This window comes from Anopheles merus, chromosome 2L, assembly GCF_017562075.2.
Source record: "Anopheles merus strain MAF chromosome 2L, AmerM5.1, whole genome shotgun sequence".
Classification (NCBI taxonomy): Eukaryota; Metazoa; Arthropoda; class Insecta; order Diptera; family Culicidae; genus Anopheles; species Anopheles merus.
Genome location: NC_054083.1, coordinates 27,619,995 through 27,641,497, shown reverse-complemented (window position 1 = coordinate 27,641,497; position 21,503 = coordinate 27,619,995). Strand labels below are relative to the sequence as shown.

Below are 21,503 nucleotides of genomic sequence, written 5' to 3'. Positions count from 1 at the left end.
AAGAAATGTATTAATTTGCTCATCTATTTTTCAAGCAAACAATTCTTATACAAAAAAGTTAATCCACTTAAAAAAATAAACTAAAAATGGTGAAAAACGGCCAACTTGATAATGTTTTGGTGGGCAATGAAGGAATTTAAAAATAAAACTAGCCGCGGCTCTGGCCTGCTGTCATTGCGATTGCTTGTTTACTTTCAATTGTCAGTGTGTGTGCTTTTGCATTTGCTGAAAGGAACAACTCGTTTTTTTTGCCAATCGCTAATAATCAGCGATATTTTTAGTGTTTTTTTGTATACAAATCATTGTATTTAAGCTTATCAAAATGGTGATCGCGATCGGATTCGAAGGTAGTGCCAACAAAATTGGCGTCGGAATCGTCCGGGATGGCGAAGTGTTGGCGAACGAGCGTGAAACGTACATCACCCCGCCCGGTGAAGGTATTGGCATATTATTTTGCACTATTCAAAATGAAATATTTAATATTAACGTTCCCATTTCATTGCTTTCCAGGTTTTCTACCGAAAGAAACGGCGCAGCATCACCGGTCCCGGGTGCTGGACATACTGAAGCGAGCGTTGGACGTGTCGGGCATAGCGCCCGACGAGATCGATGTCGTGTGCTACACGAAAGGTCCCGGTATGGCACCGCCCCTACTAGCGGTGGCCATCGTCGCTAGAACGATAGCGCAAATCTGGAACAAACCGATACTGGGGGTGAACCATTGCATCGGGCACATCGAGATGGGCCGGCTGATAACGAAAGCCGTTAATCCCACCGTACTGTACGTGAGCGGCGGCAACACGCAAATCATTTCGTACGCCTGCAAACGGTACCGCATTTTCGGCGAAACGATCGACATTGCGATCGGCAACTGTTTGGATCGATTTGCACGCATCATCCATCTTTCGAATGACCCGAGCCCGGGATACAACATTGAGCAGATGGCGAAGAAGGGCAAAAACTATGTCCCGCTGCCGTACTCGGTCAAGGGTATGGACATGAGCTTCTCGGGCATACTGTCGTTCCTGGAGCAGAAGGCACGCCCGAAGAGGAAGCAGCAGAAAATGCAAACCAAGGCAACGGAGGAGGAAAAATGGACCGATGAGGATCTGTGCTTCTCGCTGCAGGAGACGCTGTTTGCGATGCTGGTGGAAACGACCGAACGTGCCATGGCGCATACCGGCTCGGCCGAGGTGCTCATAGTCGGTGGCGTTGGATGCAACGTGCGCCTGCAGGAGATGATGGGCATAATGTGCGAGGAGCGCGGTGCCAAGCTATTTGCGACCGACGAACGGTTCTGTATCGACAACGGTGTGATGATAGCGCACGCCGGCTGGGAAATGTTCCGCAGCGGATCGCGCATGGCGTGGAACGATGCGACCATTACGCAGCGCTTCCGGACGGACGAGGTGGAAGTCACGTGGCGTGATGATTGATCAACGACGATAATTTCTTGTTCGAATAAACGGATTGCTTATGAGCTTGATTAGAGACTATATTTCAATGCACGTTACAGTTCACAGCCGGCGTACAGACTTGGGCTGGCCGGTTTGCCGATGTTCATTGCAACCTCAACCGTTGGCTGTTCGCCTTCCTGCGCCACGCGGTACCTGCTTTCCCGGCCGGCCTTTAGCTTGATCGGAACTTTCGGCGCAGGTTTACCCGTCTCGCGCGCAATGAACTCTTGCAACAGTGGCGGTAGATCGATCTCGCGCGGGAATATCTTTTCCGCCCGGTCGACCAGCTTGCAGTACGATGCTTCCTCGTGTTTTGACAGCAGCCGGTAGTCCGCCTTGTAGGACACACTTTCGATCTGTACCAAGTTGGGGCTTTTTTGACCTCGGAACGTTTTCTCCACCGTGACGCGCACCTTTCGGGCCGGTTCCTGTTAAGAATTAAGCAGAGGCGATTGGGTCATAACGAAACGCTGCGTGGAAACGATGGATCACCCAAAACAAATCCTACCTCGTTAGGCAGTGCTTCGACTTTCACTATTTTCATGAAGCTCGGTTCCGGGTATCGTTCGAACATGCTCCTCACGACGATCCGTCCAACACCAAAGTTCTTCAGATTTCCCACAATTTCCCACAGCGTTTTGCCGCGGAAATCCGTTGTCCGGCCAATGTACTTTATCGTGGCCATCCTTTCACGGGAAGTGTTCCGTATGTTATGCAAACGGCGTGTTTACGTTTCTCTGACTTTACGTGTGTAGAACGCAGGTAGGTAAAGGAGAAGCGCTCCCACCAATACATCGACATAACGCACTGACAGTTGCGAGCAAAGTAGAAACATAACCTCAAAATGTCCGCAGTATTGGGAAAGCTGGTGATGACTGTGGTAGATATCTAATTTGTGTGTAAAATTATGTAAATCTAGTGTGACGTAATTGATTTAGGGTGTATGAAAATTCCGAACATGTAATGATCATAAGGCAATGGTAAGTTTTTGGTAAACATTTTCGATGGTTGTATTGAATGTTTCCCGCTTATCCTAGAGAGAAACCATTCAAAACCAAGCAAGTATTGCAATAGATGTATGTTTTGAACTTAGTTCTAGATCCGCCTGTGCTACAAAGGAGACTGTGGCCAGATCAATCAAAGAATCCAATCTATTTCGGGAGTATTTTAAGAGACACAAACTTCCTACTCTCCTCACAAGGGAGCGCCCCTCATTTGGCTCAGATTGGCGGTTCGTTCGGTTACTAGATGTGGTGTTGAGGGAGCACCTCCTTGGCTCTCTGAGTACTTCATCGGAAACTGTTTCGAAAACACAGACACTGATCTTCTGTAGGTCAACTTGGATGTAATTTCTCCGTCCATTTGTTACGTGTGTTTCGTCAGACTAACTGGCAGTTGCTAGTGGTGCTAGATTCTGACCTGAATGAGACAGGTGAAGCTTGCGTAAGTCGTCTGTTCAAGTAGTGCCCTGGCCCATGAATAACTCGCAATACTAGTTGACCTGAAAAAAGTCCATACTTGTCATCAGTAATAGAAAACTCAATCACAGTCATTTACAAAAGACAGAATAAATAGAATAATTTATTCATTTCATGCACGAGAATCTCGATTTTCGTTACGGCTAGGTATACACAATAAATCTCGCGAAAAAAAACTCGTTCCACACACTCGAATGCCTGCACATAGCATCGTACACTGTAACTCCGGCTGGTCTGCGCATTTGCGCCTTGCCCCAGCCGAAGAAGTAGACTGTTAATACATATTATATCGTTTCGCCGTCCGTTTCGCTCATAGTACCCTAAGCTCTACAAAACTACGCTGCGTAGGTCAATAAATATAGTGTGGCGTATCTGGGATGGGGTGGGTCTCCTACACGCCTAGAACCGACCACGAACCTGATTGATCCAGTCCAGGTAGTGGGCGACCTTAACGTACACGCCGGGCACATTCGCCTGGCCGCAGCCAATGCCCCACGACACGACACCAACCACCTGCCAGACGCCGTTCCGTTCGCAAACCAGCGGACCACCACCATCGCCCTTGCACGCGTCCTTGCCCTCCTCGCCGCCGGCGCAGATGAAGCCCTGGTTCAGGTTGTACGTGTAGCCGAGGCGCGTCTGGCGCAGCTGGTTCTGGCACTGGTAGTGATTAACAATCGGCACGTCCACCTCCTTCAGGATGTTCTGATACTTGCCATAGTCACCGAACGCGTCCTTACCCCAGCCGGTGGTCCAGCAACGTTGGCCGGAGAAATCGGTATGCTTGTCGGGCAGACAGGCGGGCGCGATGTGGGGCGCACTGGTAAGATCCACCGGACGATCCATCTTCAGAATGGCCAAATCGTTGTCAAGCGTGCCGGCGTAATATTCCGGGTGTACCTGCACCGAGATGATATCGCGCTCAATGTATGGGTAGAATTCAACGTCGTGGTTTACGTCCCATTCGCCGAGGCGTACACGAAGATCAAATCCATTGTAGCTGTAATGGAAGAAGCATTGGCATTAAAATATAACAGATTGGGTAGGCGTTTTATCTACTTACGTTTTCACACAGTGAGCCGCCGTTATGATGTACAGATTGTCGATCAAGGTACCACCGCACACGTACACCGATTCCTTGGGATCCTTCTTCAGGATTGCCACCTGCCATGGGTATTCGCCGAACTCGCTATCACCGTCCACGTACACCGGGTTCTTGATGCGGCCGTTAATGCCTTGCGCGTTTCGTACACCACACTTGCCCAGATTCTGGCTCGCTGGATTGCGATACACGGGCTTACGGCAGCAAACCTGACGACCGCTGCACTGCTGCTGCTGCTGACCAGGGCGAGGTCCGTAGTACGCTTGTCTCTGTGAAATTTGTGAAACAAAAAGAGTGGAAAAGTTCATCCATTTGCCCGGTAAGCTTCCCGTGACTTAATCCGTTATTGAAGTGTGAAGTGTAGTAGTGTTGTGTTCTATGTGACCTAATCCTGTTTGGACTGCGTAGAAGAAGCTTCTTCAGAGAAGTCAGCAAAACTGCACCTCCATCCAAGCATTTACATACCTTTTCGGTGGAGAAAGATTTTTCCTGTACGGAAGAGGATTCAACCGCAACTGATTCTTCAACTTGCTTTACCGTTTCTTGACCTTCTTCCAGCGATTCCGGCACACTGACGTCCGTGGCCCGGCGTCTGCGTCGGCTGCTTGGGAAGCTGATCGTGGGGCTACCCTGCGCGTGGCCCGGTGCCGGCGTGGGCACACTCTGGGTCGGAATGGAGGATGGAAGTCGTACAGCGTTAGATCGGTCTGCAGGTAGCTCGCTGATCTCGTGCCTATAGTTCTGGTACTGCCGACCGTACTGAGCTCTGTTCGCATTGATGTTGTTCGGCGCATTTTGCGGATATACCGACTGGTACTTGAAGTTACCGGCAGGCCGGTAAGCGTTCGTACTTTCACCAGCAAACGTTACGTTCGTGCTACGACCCAACTCAACATTGTCGTAGTACTCAGTGTCCTCGCCGTTCTTCACCACCGAGGAAGCGTCACGGAAATACGGAGGCCTGGGACCACCACCAAAACCAGCTGGGCCAAAGCCGCCCGCCGGCCCAACCTGTGGTCCAAAGTGGGGCCCAACGGGTCCCCCAAACGGTGGCTGACCTCCAACAAACGGTGGAGGAGGCGGTCGATTAAAACCTCCCGGACCTCCGGTGTAAATCGGACCGGGCGGCTTGGTGTAGATCAGCTCGGGATGGCCGTGGCCGTGGCCAAACGGCGGTGGGCGGGAAAGAATCGGCCCGTCAACGTACGGTGGAGGCGGCCCGTGCACGTGATGGGGATGGTAGATTGGCGGCGGCCTCGGATAGCCGCCGTGGTGGGAGTGGTAGTGTTCGTGCTGATTGAACACGTGGTAAATGTTTTGCTTTTTGGCCGCCAGCAGCCCGCCAATCTTGTGCACAATGTTTTCGGTCGGTGTGACGTGCAGGTTGACCAACGGTTTCAGCACCTTGTCGCCGTACTCGTCCTTTGTCACCTGCAGCGACAGGAGCGGGTTGACGTTGATCAGCCCCAGATTTAAGCCATTGGCACTGAGCGATCCAAAGTAAGGGTTCGGGGCGGGGTGAGGACCGTACGGGTTGAGCGGGTAGCCGCCGGTCGGGTACGGCAAACCGAACGATACTCCAAACGTGGGCACTACCTTCTTGTCTCCACCGTTACCACCACCCAACAAACGCTAAAACAATACAGTTGAGAGAAGAGGAACAAAGAGGGCAAAGGGTGATTTGGGGGGAAAAGGATTAGGAAACACTGCGGACAATTGCTGGCACATACACGTACGCTCACACATACCACCAACACGCGCACGCACGCTCACAACATAGGGCGTTCCGTCGACCGGTTAATAGGCAAGCGCAAGCGTTTTCCCATTAAACAACCCGTGCCGCACGGCGTCTATGAGTGGAGAAAGGTGGCGTATTGCGAGGGGGGTTTTTAATGTGTGTGTGTGTGTGAATCTTCGTTTAGGGTTGTGTTTGTGTTTCAATTCCTTTCCTTTTTGGCAAATACAGACCAAGGAACGGACATCCATAGTTCCATTGCCATCCAAGTTCGTGGAGCTTCTCTATTGGAAGTCAAAAGTTTGTCTGCGTTCCAGTGTATTATTCTAGCGTCTGTGGTTTTTTTTTTGATGGGCCAATTTGGTGGCCTTAAATGGTGGCAACAGTCAAGCCCTGCGGTGTCAGTATCGCTTCCGATTTCCGGTTTCTATCACCAAACAAACATCCTGATCGTACGAGCTTGGTACTTGATCGCCACGTACAACGGGAAATCTCTCTTCGCTCTCTCAATTCTCAGACATCTTAGACATGGGATTTTAAGGGGATCTCAGCACACGATAGGTTAGGACATTAAGGATTAGGGTTTAGTTGTGGGCAAGGCGCCTTTGAGTAGTTTGAGTATTTTGTTTTTCTGTGGGTGTGTGTGTGCGTGTGGGTTTTTTTTTAATGCGAGCCGAACGGAACGGGGTTAAAATGGAATTTTGAGCATTCAGTAGTAGTAGTATTGGTTAACAGTACCAGATCAGCACAAGTATTAAACTGTATCACACTTACCGGTTCAATACTGGCCTTATCCTTTGCCTCGTTCGATTTGCCCTCCGCTGCCTCGCGTTTGCTGATCTTCTTCGTCTTCGTTTCCGGTTCCGCTGTGGCATTCTTCGGTACGCGCACCACTGTCATCGTACCATTTCCATCGGTAATTACCACCTCATCAGCTGCCGCTTCAATGTCCGTCTTGAGATTACGCGGGTCCAGCGGTAGAATCAGATCGTCCTTGCGGCCGATCACATCCTGCGCCGGGCACTGATCGTACGGCACACAGACGCAATCCTCAATACCGTTTCCGTTGGCGAATTGACTGTACTGTCCACCGTTAGCACCGAACTGGCCTCCATTTGCACCGAACTGCTGGCCTCCATTTGCACCGAACTGCTGGCCTCCATTTGCTCCGAACTGGCCTCCATTTGCTCCGAACTGTCCTCCGCTAGAGCCAAACTGTCCTCCGTTCGCGGCATACTGTCCATTGGCGTATTGACTGTACTTGCTGTAGCTATTGCCGGAGTACGTGCCCAAACCATTCGAAGCGGCCGGTCCCTTAACGTTCAGCTCCTTCTTATACAGCGCCGGATTGGAGGAATGGAAGCCCGCTCCATTGCCACCCTGGTACGTACTGGAGCTCTCGCCACTGTACAGTGAATTGCTGCCAAACTGTGCCGGTCCCTGGTTGTACAGACTGCTCTGGCTTCCCTGCCCGAACGAAGACGACGAACCCTCAAACACAGGCTTCGACTGGGCGGCATACACTCCCGACTGCCCGAAGCCATTGTTGTTGTTAACGCCCTTCAGCTCTTTGTAATCAAAGTCAGACCCAGCGAGAGGGGAAAATCCACCGCCCGAAAGTCCCTGAGCGCCACCGTAAACGCCGCCAGCCGAGTAGAGTCCGCTGTTGAAGCTGGACGAGCTGGATCCGCCAACGACGGCCGAACCGCTCAGTACCGAAGCGCCCACCGGGCCAGGATTGTTCACCACAACCGTCTTCGAATCGGCCGCACCGTCGATGTGGTGGTAGTGGTGGTGAATGTGCTGCTCTACCGGTTTTACCAGCGGTCCTTCGTTTAGCACAAGTCCCGGCTTCGAGAGGGGTCCCTCGTAGAGCTTCTCGCCAGCTCCGATCGGTTCGAACTCGAACGGTGGTGTATCGCCCTCGTAGATCGGTCCGAGCGGTTTCGATGGGTAGGCCGACGCGTAACTGGGGCCAGCGAACGAGTTCGGCGGTCCACTGTACGGTGGACGCTGCTGGGGTCCGGCATAGCCGATCTTGTGCTGCGCGTGGTTCGGTACGGGCATCGGTTTCGGTGGTCCGTACGGTCCCTGGTGCTGTGGTTTGGGTGGGTAAGCTTGCTGCTGTGGCGGCTGCGGAGGACGCTGGGCGTACTGTTGGGGCGGTAGCGGTGGTCCTCGTACCGGGGGTCTCGGTCGTGGCGGTTGCTGCTGGGCGTAGATCGGATAGTACGGTCGTTTGCCTTCGATCGATTCGCCTTGACCGTCGCACTGCATCAGCCCGAGCGAACACAGCTTGTCCTTGATGATGTTCCGTGCCTGCGCATCGTCCGCATTCTGGAGGGCATCCTGCACCGACGGATCGCTGTACACCTCGTCGAACCCTTCGAGGCTGCGCCCTTGCCGACCGCTGTCGAGGATGAACTTCAGGATGTCCTCGTCGCTAACCTCGGTGACGTTTTGCTGGGAAGCGGGCAGCACTCCGATGTCCTGCCGCTTCTCGCGCACCTTCTCCTCGCCCTGCAGTCCATCCTCGAGCGGAAGCCAACCCCACTCGTCAGCACCGATGACGGCAACCGCTGACAGCACTAGCAGCAGTGCTGTGGTTCCTATCAATCGCATTTTAGCTTCACTGCTCTAAAGGCAAGCACACAGAAAGAGACAAAAAGAGAAGAGAGAGAGAGAAAATAAAAATACAATTACGCACTGTTTCCGAGCTTCCGGATAGTGTGTGCCACTGGCCACCACATTCGCCGGATGACTTCCGCGGAAAGAAATGATTACCCATCTGACCATCGAAATAACCCCCCGCCGCTGCAATGGTGACTTTGTTATTGTGGTTACCAGCCACGATTACCTAACAACCTTTCCATCTCTCTGACCGCATCGCTCACTGACAACGCGTGAGGTAATATGCATTAAACCTCCTCCTTCCTGTGTTTCTTTGTTTATTTTAGTGGCTGGTGGAGCTGTGGCTTGAGTAGAAACCACGCCGGTAAGACGCCGAGCAGTGTAAAAGGCGAAAGTGACTGCATCCAATCGCTCGGAAGTCGCGTCAAATTCGGCCCCGCAGTTGGTGTTAACGGTGTGAATTATCGTCTGCACCAATGCCCTGCGGTCAAGCAGTGTATGGCCGAGCACCGTTGGAAGAAAGGCTTAAAAGCAGCGAAGGAAGCGTGTACGTTAGCTCATCGATCCACCTAGAGGGTGTCGATGATTTCTCAAAAATGTTTGTTGAACTTGACATTGTCGATCATCGTGGTCGATCTTTAGTAAACAGAATTTTTTAAAGGAGTTTTGTAACGTTATTTTCAGTACCTCTTTGTCAAGACTGGCAAATAGTGTCGAGCAGTCCCGGAAATAAGTGCAACGTACACATCACGACCGCCCCGCGGGTCACAATAGCGTGATGACCCTGATGTACCACAAACGATGTAATTTCCTTTCACCCTTTGCCTGAACCGACGCGGTGAAATGGCGGGGCAAGTGAACCACCAAAGCAAATGGTTTGAATTTTGCATAAAACCAGCACAAAGAAACATCCAACGACTGCCGACGATCTCGGTGGCTTTGCTCGTGCCTGTTGAAACCTACGGTAAACAATAACCTTTCTACCCTTTGTGAACGCCCCTCACCTTCCCCTCGGTTTCGGTTCGCTTGGCTTACGAAATCCATCTCGAGCTATCTTACACCGGGAATGGTTGGCCTCGAAAATGTTTCACTTCCTTGCCCGGCTTTTTAACGGCACCTGGGGGAAATGGGCGTGTGTGTGTGTGTGTGTGAAGATGAGAAGCAAAACTTCACCACAGCCAGCATACAATGCGCCAGGCCCGATATAAAGAAGACGAAAGTGTTTCACTGATTTGATCGTCAACGGCGTGAAGAAAGAAAAGGGAAAAAGTAAAAAAAGTATGGCATCACACAAGTATAAACAGGAAGAATCGTTAAACCGTTGCTGTACGGAGGGGCCAGAAACGTACAGACGTTGAAGCACAGAAAAAACGGAAACTTTTACTTTCGCAAAAAGTATGACTCGCGCAAGTGTCTTATTATCTTGTAGCTGGAGCGATCTTGTGTTGTCGTTTTGCAGCAAAGATCAACTGTTTACATTTGACGGTGAAGAAAAGAAAAGCACATTCGTATTATGAATGAACTCATGCAACCCAGAAAAAAAACAAACACAAATTAAAATTTCTGAAGCTGCTGAAATTGAATGATACTTCGTTAACAACGATCACGATCGTTTATTGTCAAAAATATCGACAAAGATGAACGACCGGATCGAATCAACTTCCGACTCGGTCCCCCCTATAAGGAAGGTAGTTCCTTCGCCGCTCACCGAAAGTGGTACCATGTGAGATGTGTCATCGTATGTGTGTGTGTGTGTGTGCTGTTGTGTTGTGGTCACCGCTAGAGAAATGAGGTCGCGTCGTTGCATAATTCGCACAACCAACGCAGAAACCACCACCGTCATCGACACCAGATGATTGGGCGAATTTGTCTGCCTTCACACTGTTTTTTTTTGTGTGGTTAGTTCCTTTTTTTGTCCCATCGTCTTGTACCGCTCTCAACTGGCCAACGCCATATGATGCGGTCCTGTGGAGGTTAGACTTCCACCCTCGAGGGCGGGTGCAAGTGTTGTCGCGTCTTTATTTGCACCAAGATTTTACTCGCAAATCTTAGGGTGGGAATATGAAAAGTGAAATTTACCCGTTTTGTTTACCGTGACTGGTTATGGTCTCGTTGTACAACCGTTGCCGCTGCCGGCGCGTGGGCGGTTGGCGTTTGGCGAACCCGCGTGTCTAGACACGGTCTGCCAAAATAACCAATTACGAAATATGCGGGCTGCGCAGGACACACACCGCTGCCAAGATCGAGCGCTTTTCTTTCTACCCAGCCTAATCGAGCAGGATGGGAGCTAACGTTTCTGCTCTAATCGGTAAACTCGCCATGCCTTATTTTGAACAAGACGTTGGGTGTAAGCGGAGTTACGTGAAAGATGAAATGTCTTTGTTTTGAGCTGCTGTCTGTGTGGCTGAGATGTTTTATTGTCCACCTCCCCCCCCCCCACCCCCCTTACTTCCGAAAAGCATGGGGAAAAGAACCGCGTATGCGTACGATGAAAGTGTGAGTGTTTTGGATCGGATCAGCGATTTGCATACAATGAGCTCACGGCGGGAATCTTGCTGGAACCATAAACAGTAGTTTACCAAACTTTCTCGCACCGCCGGCAGATATGAAAGTGCGATGATGATGGTGGCGTTGCATATGGACTGGTTGGCAATTTACGGCGCCTTTACCTTTAGTAGATGGCAGCACTATTCAACTTTATTATATAATATGAATATGGCATAAGGGGGATTTAGGATAATTAACACAATTAGTGAAGTTGTGCAAATCTCCTAATCTGCTTGACACAGATTGGTAATATAAGAAGTAGTTTAAATTTTATGGACCAATCTAAAGCAATTTTTGGTTTTATTCAATTTAATTGAATGAACGAATGATGACGATCTTACACATCCAAGGCTTGGATCTTACAATTTACAGATTATGAGATCAAATCTAATGTAGATCTACTTAGCATTCCTAGGAATATCTACTGATGCCAGAGATAATAAATAGAGTCGGCCTACGATCTCTTAACAAGAATACTTTCATTGTAAAATAATCCGTTATTGAGTAAGGGTATAAACCATATAACTCTCTTAATCTTTACAAGATCATTTCAAAGAACGCTAAACCATTATTTAAAGTTCATTGCACCTTTGCTCATGCAAGCGCACCACAAAGGGCCATAAAACTTTCCCTCGCATTCTAATAAGAACTACCATCTTAGCAGTCAAAGAATTCTCTTTCCCTTTCATTCACTGTTGACGGGTCAAACGATCATTAATCCCACCGGGCGTCTTGTTCTTAAAGCATAATCTCTTTTTTCCCGTTATGCATCTTTCACCTCTCTTTTCATCCTACCAAAATCAAACCCATCGTCGAGATGATGTTTAACCCTTTGTGTGGGCTCCGTTGTTTGTTATAGAAACAGCACTAGCATTTACAGAAAAGTGTTAATTTAAAGCCCGCTGAAAGTCACCGGAACGGAATCCCAACCGTTGAAGCATTTTGTGTGATGGTTTTGTCTGTCACTAACCTTTCCGTTAATTCTTTTCACTGATGTTCCACTGGGCAACGCCTTAATAACAGATGCAGCAAACTGTTACACCACAATTTGCGACGCTTCACTGTGATCACTCGTCCGCGTGTGGGACGTAGGACGTTGTTTTTTTTCACTTTTGCTTAAGATGCACACCAAACTCTCACTACTCTCGTTTGTTTTATTTTTGCGATCGTTCGTATCGTATTCGGTTTAGCCTTTCGATTTTAACCGTTCACTCCAAACGTGCTCTCCAGTACCAAGAGCTACTAATCCCCAACACTCAGCGCTCTGTATGCTTTCACTGCCGAATGTGGTCTACCATTCCGGCTAAACTGCACAGCTCGAACTGACTTCGGCCAACGGCAACCGGATTGTTTTATAGAACCCCACCGCCGACGGAACGCCGGGTGGCCTCTCACGAAGCCGAATAGTGGAGGGTACGCGTTTGTTTACCTTCCTCCACACCTACGACGATCGTGTGTTCGCTGTTCGCTCCCGCTCCCCTCGAAAAGCGTTGTGTCCCGCTCCGGCACAACAGCAGGCGACGGTACAGACGAGACCCGGTTACAAGATCCGCATCCGAAGCCAAAAAGCGATGAAAAAAAAATTAAACTCCCGTAAAAAATTACCGTAACCGAAGAAAGCGGACTGCAACTACTGACATCGGTTTGTCAGCGGGGCTTGGAAGAGCGAGAGAGAGAGAGGGAGAGGGTGAGGAAAACTTCTGCACGGGGAGAACCGCTGCGTTTAGCCATCGTATGGAAACGATCTCAAACGTAGACACACATACACGGGATTGCTGATGATAGTGGAAGTCTTTGACCTGCCGGATGAGCTAAAAATCTTGCCCATCGTTAGCACGGCCGACCAGCCTTCAGATTTCAGATCGAACATGGGGGTAGAGTACTTTCTCTTTCACTACCATTGGTGCAAGTTGCGTTGATCTTAACGTTCAGCTTCTTTATTCCTTCGTGTCGGGGATGCGAAGGGACGGCGCGGTCCTGTAGCGTGAAATGCTGGGTGGTGAGCCGGGTTTATTGACATCATGCCGCAACTCACACACACACAAACCTACGCCTCTTACGATCGAACGCTGGCGCTAGGGGCGATTGGGAACATGGTGAAGGAAAAGGGTGGTGGTGGTAGATATTACGCTACATTTTGTGTCTTTAGCGCATAGCGTTTGTGTGTCTCGAATCCACAAAAGTTGACCGCGTGAACAGTTCAGTTTGAGGATTACATGATCACACTCTCGAACGGGCCCGGGAGGTGCAGTAGGATGAATCATCGCGCACGGTGAGAGAAAGAGTGAGAGAGCGAGAGAGCGAAAGAGGGCACGACGTGAGCCATTTCCGAAACGGATGGCCGACCGATGCACGAAACGGATGACTTCAACAAATTGGGGTTTCGCGCTTTAGCTACCATTGAAGTCTTTCGTGCATTTCGTCGATCGTGGCAGAAACGGGCAAAACTGACCTACAGAGCGATGGCGGCTTTTTCTTGGAAATGGAATGGGATTTAAAGGAAATGATGAAAGCATTTTACGCGTACGCGCGGATCCGTGAGTTGATGACAGATTTATTGATTGACCTTTTGTCATTTCTGTTATACAAATGGCTGAAATGTTGTTCTACGATTGAAAAGCAGATTTTTATTTTTTATAAAATTAATTTAATGTTGTTGATAACTGTATAGCTTTGTTAGTAACCTTCTAATTAGTAAGTAAAAGAGTAAAACATACATCAACAACATAAATACTAAAACTCCCTCTCGAAATCCTGTCCGTAGCCGAAAAAAGTCGATCAAACATTAATGTGAACGGCTACCTCCCGGATGTTGCTGCGATGCAGAGCTCTTGTAGCGGTACAGTTTTCAACATAATTGCTGTAAAAAAAACGTTTCACATGCACACCCACCCAACACATAAAAGAACCAATCCTCCGGCATAAAAGGGTGTAAGTCGCTTGCAGTTTTTGCGGCTGCAAGTACGTGAGATATTGCAATCAAAGACACACATGAAGCTCACGTTCATGTTTTCATTGCATTCGTTTCGATATAAAGACAGGAAGGATTCAGGCAGCCAGCGACAGGGAGCAGCCGGATTATGCAATTTACGGCACGGGTGTAATAAGGCCAACTCATTTAGGTCCACCGGGACGACGGCCCTGAGAAGGTTTATTTGCGTGTCTGGAGCGATGGATGGATGACTGTCTGGTTGCGGTCGTTAGTACGCAGGAGGCTTTATTTCTCCTTCACTTTCCTTCTATCTTCGACGGTGAGGTTGACGACGTCATGCCTGTGGTTTTGAGTGGGTTATTTTTATCTCTCTTCGGCTTTACGACGTCATAAGTCGGTTTGGGATGTTGAACGGTATGTTGAGCATGAAAGGAAAGGTCTCGTTTTCTGAGACACACTAATTATTGATGCTGCTGCCTTTGTGTAGTTGCCCGAGCATGACTGTCATGAATTATGATTAAATTATTGTTTAAAGTACCGAAGATAATTTGTTTTATGTTTTTTTATTAATATTTTTTTCATGTACATTTTAATGGACCGCATTGAAACAGTTCGCCTGCACGTAGCCGGATACAAACGGTATCGAGGCCAATTCGATTGAACGCATTTGAACTGAACGATTCGGTGCACTGCACAGCCCACCGACACGGGACAGCTCGTGCCGAATGGCAGCTGTAACGTTATGCTGCCGCTAGCACCACCAGCCCAGCGCTAAAGCAATAGTTGGGGTTTTCCACCAATGTGTTCGATTACAGCAGCCACAATGCATCCATGCTCGCCGACCCCGACGGCCGGTACTCGCGTGTTGAATTGTTTTGATTTGTAAGAAGCCTTCTGGAGGGGTTGTGTTTGGGTTTTTCCCCACGGCTAGAAATGTTTCGTACCCGCAGACAAACACACACACACACACACACACACACAGCTCGTGAGCCGGCCCGGATTGCATAACACGGATCTTGGCTGGAGTTTCATTCATAAAACTCACCCGCTCGGTAGGCTCTCGCTGTTCCCTTTCGTTTGAGGCCCGTTCGAAGCAAAATGCCACCTTAAAGACGCGATTTTTAGCGTTCCGCGAAGTCTCAGAGTGGTTGATTCACACCACGTGTTGCATTGGGGCCATACCCCCAAGGTTTGCCGGTCATTCTGCGGACTGCGGTTTAAGAAATTCTGTGCGGCTGGAAATCCCGACGATTACCTTCGACGGTACCGAAATCCGATGAATACCGGGCGAAGTAGTACCCAGTGCGTTGTGTAGGCCGGTGGCCTCAATTGAACTCCCTCCCGTACTTTGCAACCGACACCGCAAGGAAAGCATCACCGATCACCGTGCGCAGGGTAGCCGTGCACAGGCACGTTTCTGCGGTCGATGGTCACGTTAGTGAATAATAACTCATCATCACCGCATCGCGCCCATTGTGTTGTGCGTTCGTGTGTCGCACGTCGCGGCCTTCGGAGTGTCGAATTCGCCCCACGGGAGGGGGATTTGTTGATGTAATACCGTTTAGCTGGGTGCTGCCCGCGCGGTTTGTTTACCGTGTCCGGGAGGGGTGATAAAGAAAAGGATGGTTTAATATTTTACGCATGCGTCCGGCAACGAATATGGACCAAATTTTGACGTCACTTGGATGGAGGTAGGGGGGGGGGGGGGGGAATGCTTAGAAAACTGGAGTAGGTCTGCAAGCTGGATCGTGTGTGTATGCAATCAAGGTCACAGGTAGTGACAAATCCATTGTGCGGTGTTTACGGGTTTTGCGACGAATTATATGCAAATCGTTCAATTCAATTTGAATGATTGTTTTGAAGTTCTGTATCTCTATAAAAATAAAATATAAATATACTTAAAATAATCAAACATCAGAAAAAGTATGACAACCCCATTGACATTCAAGCACGAATAATCGGGAATTCGAGCAAATTCCCTCAAACTAGAGCCTTAAACTTCCCTTATACTGCACCAGTCTAAGGGAATTCAGAAAAAGTCCTTTAAAATCAACTGTGATGCGGCTTTTTCGTTACTTTCTTCTAGATTCGCTCGGAAATGATGTTTCCTATCGTTATAGTTGGTCATGTTCCCATTTTATTCTTAAATAATACCCATTTTTATAGAATAACGTCACACAAAATTAGCTTTTGTTTTTCATCTAAAAACCATAGCTATGAATGAAAAATGAGCTCGACGGCATCGTCCATCGATAGAGGAACGTCTAATTTACGAACACACCAAATCTTGGCGCTTTCAACACACTTGATCACACACAAATCCACAATTTCAAGCGTATCGAGTACTAATCGAGCAGATATGGAAACACAATTTCGAGCAAATGTCACTTGGGAACTGTCCAATGGATGTTGAATATGATGCTTAGATGAATGAGGGATAATTAAAAAAAAAATAATTTAAACCCAAATCCAACTGGTCGATTTATTCTAGCTTCGTTAAAATCTTTATTGCATCAAATGTATGTGTTTTGTTAAAAAAAATATTCTTACGGCTAGGCAAGACGAATAAAGTTACAAATGAAAATTCCTTGTCACAGCTTGCGATTTTCCGATCTTTTGACACATTTTTACTATGCTGCAGAACTGGGGTTTACACCGAAGCTGCTACGGCTGCTGTTGCTTACTTTAATAATATATATGTGAATTTCATTTGGCTGTCCGCACGGGACCACTTGTTGGCGGCATCCTTTGTCGCTGTGACTTTGTCGATGGGGGGAAACGGAAAATCCTGTACGACAAACGGTGATGGGTGCACATGGTGTGGTGCATGAAACATATTTGACACAAACAGTAAACCCGATTCCTGCCTAAAATCATACCTGATCGCAAAAAACTGTTAGCGTTTCATCACTTTTTTCTTGTTTGTTTTTTTTATTATCTTTGTGCATGTGTGTATGTGTGTTAATTATTAAATGTAATTTTGTAAACTATCCCCGAAAGGCTTCGTTATTCTAAAACTTTAACTGCAGATTAGAAATGGTTTGGCTCAAATTCATTTCTTATCCTACTCTACCTCAGCACACACCACTCAGCACTCAAGTTCGATGATTTATTTATTGTTTTTGTTTTGTTTTTCTATGCAAATTACTATCCTTGGTATCGGTTTTGGTAAGCGAACTTCCGCAATCGACAGTTTACTGTGGGTTTGCTGTGGTTGTTGTGTGGTTCGGTTTTGGTGTACGCCACGTGCAGTTTGTTTGGACATGGAATGGTTTGTTTTGAGTGGAAATTGAGTTGAAGTTGAATGCGCATGTGAGAGCCTCTTAATATCTACATTCGACACAGCATCATTCGTCACTGTGTGTATGTGTGTGTTGTGCATTTAGATAAAAAACTTGTAACCGATATTGAAGAGTGAACTTTTGGCTTTTCTTTTAAATTCTATCTAAAATGGAACGCACGAACATGCAATCGAATGGAATCGAAAAGGATCGATTGTGGGATTATATGGCAATGTGCGGGCATCAATGCGGGTGTTCGCAATCGTTTTTTGTTTACGGAGTTTACGGTCGAATAGGGTTTACTTTAAAGGAGAGTGACCAATTCCGACCTTCACGCGGCTACGTGAATCTTTTCCCTTTTTTAATCAAACGTAGCGTTTGTGTTCTAATGGAAATTCTATTGTGGGGTCCCTGGAAGCATTGGTCTGTGTGTATCTCTTTTACCCCGCCCTCTTCTGTTGGCCACCATACTATCAAGCCTTATCATAAGCTTGCCCGAAAGAGGGGAAGGAGGAAGTGGGATGAAGTGGATGGGAGAAAAAACTTGTGCTTCGATTAAGAGTACTATGCGCTATACGTTAGCCTGCATCCGTTCTACCAAGTACGCTAAACTAGAGTATCACCGACAGTGTGGGTTTCATTACGCTAAGCAGCACCAGCAGGCCCAGTGCCAGTGTCGTTGAGGTGCGCCGGAAGTGTGCGATCGGATTGGTCGAGTGGGCTTTGCCGGTGTTGCACAGCGACTTCTCGCAGCAGCTCGTGCAGGCGTACAGCTTTGTGCGCTCGCCTATGATTATGCAACCCGCCTCACAGCTGCTGATGCAGCGCCGCTCGAGCGACCACAGCTTCGGCGTGGAGGTGGAATTTTCCGTGCTGGTTGTGTAGGAAAACTGTTTAACCTGAAACGAAAAGGAAGCAAACGGGAGATTACTGCCATAGCCTGATTGTTGTTAAATATGTCTTAAATATGATTTAATGACTAGTAAATTGATCTTTTTTTACTTTTACTATAAACTAATTTATAGCTCCTTTTTTGCCATTCTGTATGGGCATCAATGTCTTCGTATTCGTTTCCAATTTACCGTTACCAGGCAGTAGCAAAATCTAATGGTGATTTAATTACCACCACCCGGGCTTGCTGCTGTTCCCTTGCTGACGTCACTGGCCCCAAAATCAAGCCCCTAGCGAGCAGCCCCAAACCAGCGTGTGCTGGCTTGCTCAAACATTTGTCAATTAAATGCCACTGAAATATGACACTTCCTTCCGGCAGCGAACGCTTCTCGTCTCTCGTTTCATCCCCACGCCAAGCAGCACGGTGTCCCTGCAACGCGTGTCTCTTATCGATTCATCATCATAATGTAGCGCGTATTAATTTAGTGTACTGTTACGATGATTCCGTTACCGCACACTACCATGCCCTTTGCGTAGCGCATCCGTATGTACTAAGTGGACGGTAGGTAAATAGCTTTTAGTTTAGAAAACGACAGTGCGACCGGCACCGTCATCACATACTCAAATAAACTTTAACCCGCAAGCGCTTGCCCTACCCAGTTTTACGACCTGCTGCTTAACTGGGCCCATTTCAATGTTATTAAACTGTAATAACACGCGGGCAACATAACGATCGCATTACTCTGTGCCATGTGCTTTACTATTAGCGTGTTATATGATAGCGTTTGTCAAAAATCGTAAAACACTCACTTTACCCACGTTTTCCCCACGTTTGTTTTGCTCCGTGCAGGTTCAATCTGTGTCAATGCTACACGCGGCTGCCCATTCTGTCCTACATTTTGGGCATCCCGAGAACGAGTTTCCGAAACTTCTTTCACCTCCTTGCCCAAGAGAACATCTTGCCATCTTCGTCTTGCATTAATCGTTATCACTACACATATACACACACACCGTCACATGCGGCACTCGCGTGAGAGAGGGACAAAAGTTGTTGTGCTTTCTTCTCTTCACCTCCAATCGCAATCGAAATCATGCATACTGGCCACAGCCAGCAGAGCAGCAACGTCACTTACCATGCAGATAAATTCCTCCGGGTTACACTTTTTAACGAAGGATGCATTATTTCCGGACGACAGATCGATACAGGCCTCGCCATCGTCCGTAGCATTGCACGAGTAGCACCAGAGATCATTAATCTTCTCCGTCGCAGCTGATGTCTTATGTACAGTGTTCGTTAGGTACTGCGATCTTCCTGTGAGTATGTATGAGTGTGTGTGTGTGTGTAATGTGGGTAAAAAAGCGGGGGAAAAACAATTAAAGGATAATGATAATTTGACACGTTCACAGCCTCCGTTTCACTTCGTTCACACTGCGTACACAGCCCCTCATTCCCCTGCCCCCTGCACTTACCTAACTCGAGCAAGCCCATGAAGACGATTGCTATTATAATTGACATTTTGGCCTCATTCTGCAGTGAGTGTATTTCGGCAAGCAACCCGACTGCCGTGTCGCGTAGTACTGCCCACATTCGCTGCCGACACTACTAGCTCACGTTGCTACTGTCGATGTTGGGCTTGCGATACTGCGATGCCCTAGTGCGCCTGAAACGTATGCTTGTTGCTCAGCACCTGACGACTGTTAGCCACACAATCATCGGCCCTCAGCCCTACCGTATGCACGGGTGGAGGACGCTTCAGGTGACAGCTTGCGTGTGTGTGTGCTCTTTGTTACACGCGCGCTACTACATCCAGCTTGCAGCAATTCCTGTGTGCATTTGCCTCTCCCTGCTCCAGCGTCGTTTGGCAGGACGAATCCACCCCAAAGCAGGTGGTATTGTGCACACAGACACACAAACACACAGCCACAATTCCACTTTGTTGCACTTGTTTCAATTCCCTAATGCCCGTGACACTGCGATTCACTGCAGCACACGTATAATCGCACTGGAAAACACTCTTTACCCCTCAAGCGTCGAAATCAACACAACTGACATTCAGCAATTCCATTGTAAGGCAAGGAGTTTTCCTCACTCCTTGCTCTGCCTCTTTGCCCCTTGCGCGTGCAGAAACGGTCGTGGGTTTTACGCGTATATGGTTCAGCCCGGAACTCGAAGCCACGGAACGAAATGTTGGTGCAACCCTAGCGAGATTGATATAATTAAGACGTGCGTGCGGATCTGAAGGATAGTGGAAGATGTTACGCGAAGGAAACAGTGACCATTGACGGAATCGTGAACACAAGCCTAGCGGAGAGTGGGTGTAGGGAAGCTGAATGTGTTCATTCTAGGCCCATGGTGACGCCTGTCAAACGGGACGGCTTCGATATGCGGGCATGCGCGTGGAAAATTTCATTTGAAATGGGAGTTGGTTATGATTTTGATTGGAAAAGCGCATTTTTAAAGGGCTTGGCATTTGGCTTAATGATTGAGTGGTGGATATTTTGTAGCGCATGTACATTACTATTTCAACTTCAGTTTGCCTAAAGCGAGTATTAGACAAAATGCTTAATGGCGATGTTAAAAATGTATTATGTTTTCAAAATGGGAACTTTTCGTTATATGTCTTTGTTATTGGCCATTGTTGCAAATACAAAGATATAACATTGATTTATTAATGTGTAGATCTTTATTGTATACTGTAGGAAGTATTGTTTAAAATTTAGGCAATCTACATAGTAATGAAAACAAAACATTAGATGGAGATCGAACTTTAATTGCAACTGAAATTGACTTTAAATGATTTGGAAACAATAGATTCTGTTTTGTTTAACATTTTGTACATTTTTCATTTATTGTATTTCCTACCAGACTTCAAATTTCACCAATCAACACTTGGAACGACAGCTTTAGAATCGTTTTTATTTATTTTATTATTTTTTAACAACATTTTACATCTTTAAAATCTCATTATAAATGTATCATTATTTTTTCTTAATCCTTGTAACTCACACTATAAATCATTATTTAGGTGATAAACTTTTGTCATGAATACACAAATGGCTTGCGAGTGCGAGTGATGGCTTTTTTTTAATTTCCGGATTAAACCCTGGGAGTGTCCATTAATTCAAACAGGTGTGAAAGTATGACGCACCCAGTACAGTGGGTTAATTTTGTCTAAACACGCATGAAGCAAAGTAAATTAAGATGATGAAAATAGGATTTAGCTATCATTTGCACAAGATTAGTACTTGATTAGGGAAAGGTATAATTTTTGTGCAAAAAAACTACTTACATTAAAATGATTACATCACGAACAGGCTTTTCCTGATAATCCTCAATGTGTATCTTTTTGAACAAAAAATTTTTACCGGAAAAAACACACACTTGCATGTAGCTTATGTCCTCTTGAAAAAATATTTCAACGGTATTAACTTATTTTCTTCCCGGTATC

The 21,503-nt window shown here is 47.4% G+C and overlaps 5 protein-coding genes across 10 annotated transcripts; 2 read left to right on the top strand and 3 right to left on the bottom strand.

Annotated features, from left to right (window-relative positions):
- The first annotated feature begins 198 nt into the window (after positions 1-198).
- LOC121593955 (probable tRNA N6-adenosine threonylcarbamoyltransferase) lies at positions 199-1,486 on the top strand. Its single transcript, XM_041916758.1, has 2 exons — positions 199-437; positions 511-1,486. The coding sequence occupies exons 1-2, from the start codon at positions 323-325 to the stop codon at positions 1,434-1,436; spliced, it is 1,041 nt and encodes a 346-aa protein (XP_041772692.1). The 5' UTR covers positions 199-322; the 3' UTR covers positions 1,437-1,486.
- On the bottom strand, positions 1,482-2,210 carry LOC121593958. Its single transcript, XM_041916763.1, has 2 exons — positions 1,966-2,210; positions 1,482-1,885 (listed from the first exon to the last, which is right to left on the bottom strand). Exons 1-2 carry the CDS (start codon positions 2,140-2,142, stop codon positions 1,511-1,513), a joined length of 552 nt encoding a protein of 183 aa, XP_041772697.1. The 5' UTR covers positions 2,143-2,210; the 3' UTR covers positions 1,482-1,510.
- A 101-nt stretch (positions 2,211-2,311) lies between these two features.
- Positions 2,312-9,607, top strand: LOC121593959. Of its 3 annotated transcripts, none has more exons than XR_006004872.1 (3): positions 2,312-2,437; positions 8,730-9,001; positions 9,088-9,607. XR_006004872.1 is itself a non-coding variant. In XM_041916764.1 (3 exons), the coding sequence occupies exons 1-3, from the start codon at positions 2,421-2,423 to the stop codon at positions 9,180-9,182; spliced, it is 333 nt and encodes a 110-aa protein (XP_041772698.1). In that variant the 5' UTR covers positions 2,312-2,420; the 3' UTR covers positions 9,183-9,607. The 3 variants fall into 3 exon arrangements, 1 of the variants encoding a protein (XP_041772698.1); XM_041916764.1 differs by having other exon boundaries at positions 8,730-8,950; XR_006004873.1 differs by lacking the exons at positions 8,730-9,001; positions 9,088-9,607 and adding an exon at positions 2,551-3,148.
- Positions 3,042-12,263, bottom strand: LOC121593948. 4 transcript variants are annotated; one of them, XM_041916748.1, is made up of 5 exons: positions 11,921-12,263; positions 6,547-8,409; positions 4,503-5,669; positions 3,999-4,306; positions 3,042-3,935 (listed from the first exon to the last, which is right to left on the bottom strand). In XM_041916748.1, the coding sequence occupies exons 2-5, from the start codon at positions 8,392-8,394 to the stop codon at positions 3,335-3,337; spliced, it is 3,924 nt and encodes a 1,307-aa protein (XP_041772682.1). In that variant the 5' UTR covers positions 8,395-8,409; positions 11,921-12,263; the 3' UTR covers positions 3,042-3,334. The 4 variants fall into 4 exon arrangements, with proteins under 4 accessions (XP_041772682.1, XP_041772681.1, XP_041772683.1 ...); XM_041916747.1 differs by lacking the exon at positions 11,921-12,263 and adding an exon at positions 8,557-8,595; XM_041916749.1 differs by lacking the exon at positions 11,921-12,263 and adding an exon at positions 8,557-8,575 and having other exon boundaries at positions 6,547-8,404.
- A 5,172-nt stretch (positions 12,264-17,435) lies between these two features.
- Positions 17,436-20,369, bottom strand: LOC121593957. The gene is made up of 3 exons (XM_041916762.1): positions 19,525-20,369; positions 19,188-19,366; positions 17,436-18,062 (listed from the first exon to the last, which is right to left on the bottom strand). Exons 1-3 carry the CDS (start codon positions 19,640-19,642, stop codon positions 17,775-17,777), a joined length of 585 nt encoding a protein of 194 aa, XP_041772696.1. The 5' UTR covers positions 19,643-20,369; the 3' UTR covers positions 17,436-17,774.
- Between the last annotated feature and the right edge of the window lie 1,134 nt (positions 20,370-21,503).

Bases quoted from the DNA above. Each gene is read 5' to 3' on its own strand.
- LOC121593955 (XM_041916758.1), top strand. From the start codon at position 323: ATGGTGATCGCGATCGGATTCGAAGGTAGTGCCAACAAAATTGGCGTC. The intron at 438-510 runs GTATTGGCATAT...ATTGCTTTCCAG, and splicing joins CATCACCCCGCCCGGTGAAG to GTTTTCTACCGAAAGAAACG.
- LOC121593958 (XM_041916763.1), bottom strand. From the start codon at position 2,142: ATGGCCACGATAAAGTACATTGGCCGGACAACGGATTTCCGCGGCAAA. The intron at 1,886-1,965 runs GTAGGATTTGTT...AATTCTTAACAG, and splicing joins TCGAAGCACTGCCTAACGAG to GAACCGGCCCGAAAGGTGCG.
- LOC121593959 (XM_041916764.1), top strand. The intron at 8,951-9,087 runs GTACGTTAGCTC...CGTTATTTTCAG, and splicing joins AAAAGCAGCGAAGGAAGCGT to TACCTCTTTGTCAAGACTGG.
- LOC121593948 (XM_041916747.1), bottom strand. The intron at 4,307-4,502 runs GTATGTAAATGC...CAAATTTCACAG, and splicing joins AATCTTTCTCCACCGAAAAG to AGACAAGCGTACTACGGACC. The intron at 3,936-3,998 runs GTAAGTAGATAA...CTTCCATTACAG, and splicing joins GCGGCTCACTGTGTGAAAAC to CTACAATGGATTTGATCTTC.
- LOC121593957 (XM_041916762.1), bottom strand. From the start codon at position 19,642: ATGTGGGCAGTACTACGCGACACGGCAGTCGGGTTGCTTGCCGAAATA. The intron at 19,367-19,524 runs GTAAGTGCAGGG...ACATACTCACAG, and splicing joins CATGGGCTTGCTCGAGTTAG to GAAGATCGCAGTACCTAACG. The intron at 18,063-19,187 runs GTAAGTGACGTT...TTTTCGTTTCAG, and splicing joins CGGAGGAATTTATCTGCATG to GTTAAACAGTTTTCCTACAC.